Here is an 8,944-nt window from a genome sequence, read left to right as displayed (position 1 = left end):
GTCACTTAGCCATACATATAAAAAGCCCTTAATTTCCTCATATTCTTTGACCCAGCAATTTCACTTCTTGGAATATATTCAATTTATCCTAAAGAAATAACTTTGCATGTGTATTCATATTTAACTACAGGGGATATTTATTGAAGAAGTGCTTGTGAACATTGAAAGCAGTCCAAATATCCAATAATTGAAGATTGGTTACATAAATTATGGTACTTCCATATAAAGAATCTTAACAGGGAGTTATTAAAAAGTATGTAGTAGTAGGGCTTCCCTGGTGGCGCAGTGGATAAGAATCTGCCTGCCAATGCAGGGGACACAGGTTCGATCCCCGGTCCGGGAAGATCCCACATGCTGTGGAGCAACTAAGCCGTGCTCCACAACTACTGAGCTTGTGCTCTAGAGCCAGCAAGCCACAACTACTGAGCCTGTGTGCCACAACTACTGAAGCTCGTGTGCCTCGAGCCCGTGCTCTGCAACACGAGAAGCCACCGGAATGAGAAGCCCATGCACCGCAACAAAGAGTAGTCCCCGCTTGCCACAACTAGAAAAAGCCTGCGTGCAGCAATGAAGACCCAATGCAGCCAAAAATAAATAAATTTTTAAAAATTATGTAGTAGTAGAATATACTATAACCTAGAAAAAACCCATGATTTTGTAAGTCAGGAAACAGATGACAAAAGATTATTGAGCTCATATGACTGTAAGAAGGGACTGACTGGAGTGATGGACCAAAATGTTAATGACGGTAGCTCTTAATGGTGCAATAAGAGGAAATTTTAAATTTCTTTATGCTTCCCTGTGTTATCCTAAGTTTTGTACAATAAATATATATTTTTGAATAAGCATTATGTTCATAAGTTTCAAAATCTGGCAATTATAAAAGGGTATACAGTAACAAAGTCTTTTTTCCTAGTCCTGTCTCCCAGACAACCCATTTCTTTCTCCAGTAGCATCCATTGTTATTGGTTTCTTGTGTATCTTTCCAAGGATCTGTTGATAAAATCTGTATATATACATATATTCTTTTTACCCTTTATCACACGAAGAACATACAATACACTGTTTTGTAGTTTGCTACATTGAATAATCTTGAGCACCTATTATTTCACCCATGTGGGAGTGTATCTGTAGGATACATTCCTAAAAGTGGAATGGCTGGTCAAAGAAAATGTACATTTGTCATTTGGATAAATATTGCCATATCGTCCTCTGAAGTTATGAAAAAATCTTTTCATGATTTCTTCCAGTACTTTAATGGTTTGGGTTTTTTTTTAACATTTCAATTTAGATCCCTTTAAATTTTTATCCTGGCTTAATGGATACTTAATAAGAAAAACAAATTATTTAAAACATTAAACTCCTCACTCATAGTGGAAATTCAAGGGCTCGTTGTCCCCATCTGTTAGATCACAGGATCTAGATGCAAATAAGGACATCTTGCAAAGGTTCAGTTTACGCAGCGGGTAACATAGCCAGACCTCTGCTCAGCTGTGTGCAGGTTTATTTCCTTCCAGAGTCTCATGGTAGTGAAGAATCAAGCCCTGAGAGCTTGATTTCCACCTGCATATGAATTTTTCACTTCAGTAGAACTGAGGTCGCTGTTTGGATTTTCCTCCTGAAATATTGTAAGTTGCTTTCATCATTTAAATAAAAAGAAGTGGACTCCCCTGCAGGACTGGGGTATGTGTGTATGGGCTGCATGACTTAGTGTAGGACAATGTGAGAGCACATAGGAAGAGAACTAATTTTACTCCTACAGGGAGTCTGGAGACCTGTTACTCGCTGGCAAACCTAAGCAGCTGTACTGAAATGTCAGATGGATTTGCACAGCTGACTCAAGTTGCCGAAAAGAGAGGAGCATAGTAATTCCATAAATTGACCCTCTCCAGCCAAGCCCTGCTTAATATAGTTACGGCTTGAGCTTAGCGGCAGTCACTCCTAGAGGCTCAGCAAACACCACTGGGGTTCTTGGGGGAAAAAAAAATCTCTCAAGGTGGTATTGACCTGGGACGCTTGGTAACTGGGGGAACTTCTTGAGAGTTTTTTCTTTATTTATATCTTCTCTGATTATTTCTCCTTTTCTAATAAAGTATAGAAAAGTATAGAAAAGAACCATGTCGGAACACAGCAGGAATTCAGATCAAGAAGAACTCTTTGATGGGGAGATTGATGAAGATGAAATCTTGGCCAACTTGTCCCCAGAAGAGCTTAAGGAACTGCAGTTGGAAATGGAGGTGATGGCCCCTGACCCCAGGCTTCCCGTGGGAATGATTCAGAAGGATCAGACTGACAAGCCACCAACAGGGAACTTCGACCATAAATCTCTCGTTGATTATATGTATTGGCAAAAGGCATCCAGACGCATGCTGGAAGACGAACGTGTTCCTGTTACCTTTGTGTCATCCAAGGTAACCGGGGATTTGTATACAACAGAGAAATGGCTGCCTGGGCTGGGCTGGCACGTGTCCCTGTTGTAACTGTCATTTCTCAAGACTCTATGTTTTGTCGACACTTAAATCAGAATATTTCATCCTACGCCAGATGGGAACTTTCTTTAACACTTACATGGTATAACTGGGAGGAAAAAGTGGTAATTTCTTGTAAATATCTCTTTAAAAAAATTGCCACGGGGTTTCTTGTGCAGGAAAGCCTATATTCTGTAGGCATGATACTTAATGAATTAGCTCATAACCCAGAAGCATTTGTCCTTTATGCTTTTTTTGGCTCACAGAACCCTTTAAGAAGCTGAAGAAGGCTCTCCGTTCTCTCCTTCCATCACATGCATACACATACAATGTTTCACATACAATCTCAAGGGTGTCACAGTCCCCCTGAAGTCCAGCCACAGGCTCTGCAATTAAACCAAGTCAAATAACCAAAAAATCCAGTATTACCACAGTACATTGGATATCAGTGGTGAATTTAGAAGTTGATGATGTTAAGCTGTTTTAAAGATAGTTCATTCTTTAAATATGTTCCTTATATGAAAAGTAGAATTGTGGTCCACTCTGGACTTGTATATAAGCACATTGTTTTAAATGTTTCACTTAAAAATGACTTGGCAAAAATAAGACAGAGATCCCCACAGGTAAAGTCTCTTGTAGTTATGCCTGCTAATATTGATATATCTTGTCACATTACCATCACGCTGGCTATAATTTTAGGAAAGTTATAAACTGATTTCATGGCCAGGGGAATTTAAACATGTACCGCACTCAAGAAAATGAGTTGCTGGCTTGATCAGGTTAGAGTGTAAGGTACAATTTGCAGACGTTTTACAACTAGAGTAAAAGCCAGTTCTATATGAACACCAATTTCAGAGGAAAAAACAAATTGGGTACTTTTAACACTTTTTCTTCCTTTGGTATAATTTAAACAGCTTGATAGTTGGCTCCCCCTGCTGAGACAAATGAGAAATGCAAAGGTGAAGGCTTCAGAGTTAAGGTGTCAATTGTCAATTCCAGCCTATAATGTTATAAGCAGTAAAATCAAGTTCTTATTTTTTTTAATTACAGGTTTATTTTTTATTGAGATAACATTGGTTTATAACACTATGTAAGTTTCATGTGTACAACATTATACTTCTACTTCTATATACCCTACAGTATGCTCACCACCAAAAATTTAGTTTCCATCCGTCACCATACAGTTGATCTCCTTTACCCATTTCATCCTCCCAAGATCAAGTTCTTACTCAGATGAGCCTGTGTGTCAAACTGCTACATCAGCTTTCAAAATGACACCTATGAGGTACACATACATTTTGGGAAAATGTGCTAATTGATATGCAAACATTTAATAAACATTATTGATATGACTGTCATTTTCCTTCCCAGACTAAGCAGTTGTTTCTAAATCTCTACTAATCCTGTCCCCTTCTGTAGCTGGCTTTGCCTCCTAGACACTTTCCTTCCAAAGGAACTGGACTATAAAGCCTGTCCCTGGAGTATCCAGGGTAGTTTTCCCAGAGCTGAGCAAACAAAGATCAAAGTTTAAGGGTTTTGTTATGTTCCAAATATCAAACTGCTCTCATTTTCCCCACAGTATCTTATTTTCAGGGAAACTTGTTGTACACATTACATTAGATTGGCAAACATATTATGTAAATTTTGGTTAGGGCAATAAGGAAATTATTGTGTAACACAGAGCTATTGAATACAAAGATGCCTATTCAGCTATATACAAAACAAAGATTTCAATGAATGGATAAATCCATAAGGTTTTCAAAACAAATAATTTTTAACTGCTTCTGGAACTGAACCCCATCTTTAAAAACAATAGAGGGTCTGAAAACAAAATTAACTAGGCTTAATTTTAACACAGGGGATGAGAAAAACACAGCCAAAAACTGTGTTCGTGCCTGTGTGTGCCTATAAAAATTTATCTTTATTTTTGTTGTATTTGCTTGAAAAACTAATATGTGTACTTGGTTTTAAAAAAAACTTAGTCTAGAATTATATAACGTAAAAAGTGAAAATCCCCTCGATCCTTCCTTTTCTCAGTTATCTCAATGGTTACCTCTCTTCCTCAGAGATAAGTACTTACTTGGTAAGCATTACAAGTCTGTTTTTTTCTACACATTTATAAACTTTGATATATATTGTGTCTATATATGTATACACATAAATACGTAAACAAATGGAATACTATGCCTACAGCTTATTTGCTTCCTTTTTTCACTTAGTAATAAATCTTCTTATTCTCTCCAGTAAATAGTGCTGCTCTTCATATTTCTATGTGAAGAAACCCTCATGACATGTATTCTAACCCTCATAAACCCTGCTATGTGTTCTAACCCTCATAAACTTCTCTTTTAGGGAAAAACTCAAGAACAGCATGAAGAAATAGACACAAGTAATAAAAATGTGTCCCAGTATTTAAAAGAAAAGCTTAATAATGAAATCACTGCACATAAAACAGAATCACAGGGCAGTGACAATGTCCAAGAAACAAGTAATGAAGATAACGAAGATGATGTGGAAGATGAAGAAGATGATGCAGAAGATGAAGAAGATGATACAGAAGATGAAGAAGATGAGGGAAAAGAGGACAGTGAAGAGAGTGATGAGAAAACAAAAAGAGAAGAGGAAGGTGAGGTAAAGGAGCAAATCCGAAATGGTGAGAACAACAGCCAACAGGTAACTGATAAAGTAACCGAAGAACAGAAAGACAGACCAGAGGCCCAAGAAAAAAGTGAGAAAAAAATATCAAAATTAGATCCCAAAAAGCTAGCTCTAGATACCAGTTTTTTGAAGGTAAGCGCAAGACCTTCCGGAAACCAAACGGACCTAGATGGGAGCTTAAGGCGAGTGAGACAAAATGACCCTGACATGAAGGAACTCAACCTGAACAACATTGAAAACATCCCCAAAGAAATGTTGCTGGACTTTGTCAACGCGATGAAGAAAAACAAACACATCAAAACCTTCAGTTTAGCCAACGTGGGTGCAGATGAGAACCTAGCATTCGCCCTGGCCAACATGTTGCGTGAAAACAGGAGCATTACCACTCTTAACGTCGAGTCCAATTTCATCACAGGCAAGGGAATCGTGGCCATCATGAGGTGTCTCCAGTTTAATGAGACACTAACCGAACTTCGGTTCCACAATCAGAGGCATATGTTGGGCCACCATGCTGAAATGGAGATAGCCAGGCTTCTGAAGGCAAATGACACTCTCCTGAAGATGGGCTACCATTTTGAGCTTCCAGGACCCAGAATGGTGGTAACCAACCTGCTCACCAGGAATCAGGATAGACAAAGGCAGAAAAGACAAGAAGAACAGAAACAGCAGCAACTCAAAGAGCAGAGAAAGTTAATAGCCATGTTGGAGAACGGGTTGGGGCTGCCACCTGGGATGTGGGAGACGCTGCGGGGACCAGTGCCCGATTCTGGGACGCAGGAGTTCCTCCAGCCTCCTCTTCCTCTTCCTCCTCGACCTCCCAGCTCCCACGCAGTCCCCTTCAGTCGACAAAATGAAATGACGAAAAAGCCATCGCACGCTCCGAAGTACAGGCCGGACACTGACACCTTCCGCATGGTAAAGCTAAAGAGGATCCAGCGCAAATCCCGGATGCCGGAAGCCAGAGAATCAGCCGAGAAAACCAACCTCAAAGACGTGATCAAAACGCTCAAACCAGTGCCGAGAAATAGGCCACCCCCGCTGGTGGAAATCACCCCCAGAGATCAGCTCTTGAACGACATTCGTCACAGTAACATCGCCTATCTTAAACCTGTAAGTAGGAGGTGGGAGAAATGGTGAACACACACCACGATAAATGTCTCCCAACTCTCTTCCCTGCTCATTTGGACACCAGGAGATTGTCACTAACTGAGGGAAATCCGTCAGCATTACTGGTAGATCTAAATGATTAGTTATCCTCAAAGACACACATCTATGTAACTTCTGTAACGATGGTACTAATAGCTAACATCTGTTGAGCACTTACTATGGGCCAGATTCATTATACGAATTAACTTTTACAGTCACTTTAACAGCCCTATAAGGCACGTATTATTATTCTCCCTGTTTTATAAAAAGGAAACTGAGGATTAGGGATGTTAAAAAACATGTCTAGGAGAAACAGCTCAGAAGTGGTAGAGTTGACTTTGAAATCCAGTTCTGAGTCCAGGGTCAAGCTTTTATTCACTCCAGCCACACAGAGCTGACACAAGCAGAGATCCCCAGGGACCTGCTGCAGGAATAAATAAGAGTGAGGCCTAATTAGGCCAATGTTTGTAGATGAGTGCTTCCATAGTGCTTGAAAAAACAGTTCTTTTTTAGTAGATGAATGGAGACTACCTGCAATTGCAATTATACTCTTTATTTTTTAGGTGGGCGGAAAATAATAAACTTCAGATTAATATCTCTATGAATAAATGGAGCTTTAAAATATTTTACTATTATTTCAGTTTTCATATTTACTATGATTCACTATTACTCATGCTGATAGGCGAAAATGTTCTATTCCTTGCAGCTTAAGTTATAGAAATAAATGTTTTTATAGTCATTACTATGGCAGCATTTATGGAGGCTGAAAGGTGCGTGTCCAAAGACCACAGGTGGTTGATAATTAACTATTGTTTTAAAATCTAGTATGTAATTTAGCCAAGATATTACATTGACAAAATAGTCAATATATTATTTCATCATAGAGAGTCAGTTTTTGTCAAGATGTTTTAAACAGGTTTCCATGTAAGCTTCTTCTTCTGCTGCTTTTAAAGAGTTTTATATTCTCAAACAATACAGGGAATTCCCTGGCGGTCCAGTGGTTAGGACTCAGCACTTTCACTGCCGAGGGCCCAGATTCAATCCGTGGTCCGGGAACTAAGATGCTGCAAGCCGCGTGGCGTGGCCACAAAAAAGAAAAAAACCCCAAACAACCCAATATAATTGGTTCTTATTCATATATACACATGTATGTTCCTTATTCCCATCTCCTAGTAATGCACAATTGACAACATTTCATTATTTTATTCTTCTGAATCAAAGATGACTTTCAACTATGATTTAGAGGGACTCTGATTCTTCTTGGGGCAGGGGGCAAGGTGACAGCACTAGAGGTCACATGAGATCAGGCAAGAGGCCTTTGCCTGCCCTTGGGCACAACATCAACACTTTTTGTACCTGCTCTTCTCCAGGCAGCCAGACCTCTGTAGGGGATGGATCAGGGTGTTGTTTTGAGAGAGGCTAGTGCTGTCACTCTGTAACCAGTTGTCAAGGCAAATCCAAGATGCCTTGGTGGCTAGACAATCAGAAAATGACATTAAGAGGAATCTTTTTTTTTTTTTTTTTTTTTTTGCGGTACATGAGCCTCTCACTGTTGTGGCCTCTCCCGTTGCAGAGCACAGGCTCCGGATGCACAGGCTCAGCGGCCATGGCTCACGGGCCCAGCTGCTCTGCGGCATGTGGGATATTCCTGGACCGGGGCACGAACCCATGGCCCCTGCATCGGCAGGTGGACTCTCAACCCCTGCGCCACCAGGGAAGCCCAAGAGAAATCTTTTTAAAATCTGCATTAAAGGTGGCACGTGGATTCAGAGTAGACAAGAGAATGAAGTTTAAATGATCATCTGACCCCACTCCCTGCCTTCTCAGGGAATGTTCTGCTGAGCAAATCGGCTTTCCCCAGAGTTGGCTGCATTTCATCCATCTGCTTACCCATTATTGCAATAACTATTGGTATAGCGCTGCCATGTATCAGGCACTATCAGCAGGGAATAGGACAGGTATAGTCTTAACTTCATGGAGCTTACAGTGTTGGTTTTATCATTTTTACAGTCAAGACACTGCCTTTTAGTCAAGTGAGAACACTTCAGCTTGGGGTCTAGATTCTAGAGCAAAAGGCATTAAGGTAAATGCATGATAATCATTACCAAAATGCCACACCCTACTAAGTAGTACGTTTTTCATTTTCAATAAATTCTAAAGTGCTATCAGGTTTTTTTTTAATTATTTATTTATTTATCTCTGGCTGCATTGCGTCTTCGTTGCTGCGCGCCATCTTTCTCTAGTTGCAGCGAGCGGGGGCTACTCTTTGTTGCGGTGCGCGGGCTTCTCACTGCGGTGGCTTCTCTTGTTGCACAGCAAGGGCTCTAGGTGCGCGGGCTTCAGTAGTTGTGGCTCGTGGGCTCTAGAGCTCAGGCTCAGTAGTTGTGGCTCACGGGCTTAGTTGCTCCCTGGCATGTGGGATCTTCTCGGACCAGAGTTCGAACCCGTGTCCCCTGTACTGGCAAGCAGATTCTTAACCACTGTGCCACCAGGGAAGTCCCAAGTGCTATCAGTTTTGAGTTGTGTTTTGTTTGTTTTTAATGTCCGCTAAGGAAGAAAAATATGCAGCAAAGTGAACTCTGACACAGTTTGTGAATGGTGGTCTTGCATATCAGCCTTTGCTTTGCAATGTCTTTTATCTATGCAAGGGACTGGCATCTTCTGCTTTCATT

The 8,944-nt window shown here is 40.5% G+C and overlaps 1 protein-coding gene across 1 annotated transcript; it reads left to right on the top strand.

Moving 5' to 3' along the window:
- The first annotated feature begins 585 nt into the window (after positions 1-585).
- Positions 586-7,796, top strand: LMOD3 (leiomodin 3). The gene is made up of 2 exons (XM_027121367.1): positions 586-2,411; positions 4,821-7,796. Exons 1-2 carry the CDS (start codon positions 2,118-2,120, stop codon positions 6,261-6,263), a joined length of 1,737 nt encoding a protein of 578 aa, XP_026977168.1. The 5' UTR covers positions 586-2,117; the 3' UTR covers positions 6,264-7,796.
- Positions 7,797-8,944: the final 1,148 nt, after the last annotated feature.

The sequence above is a fragment of the Aethalodelphis obliquidens genome, unplaced genomic scaffold (genome assembly GCF_003676395.1).
Source record: "Aethalodelphis obliquidens isolate GAN/ISIS:26980383/991018 unplaced genomic scaffold, ASM367639v1 scaffold22, whole genome shotgun sequence".
Classification (NCBI taxonomy): domain Eukaryota; kingdom Metazoa; phylum Chordata; class Mammalia; order Artiodactyla; family Delphinidae; genus Aethalodelphis; species Aethalodelphis obliquidens.
Note: the sequence above shows the minus strand (reverse complement) of the source record. Positions and strands in the feature narration are given on the sequence as shown.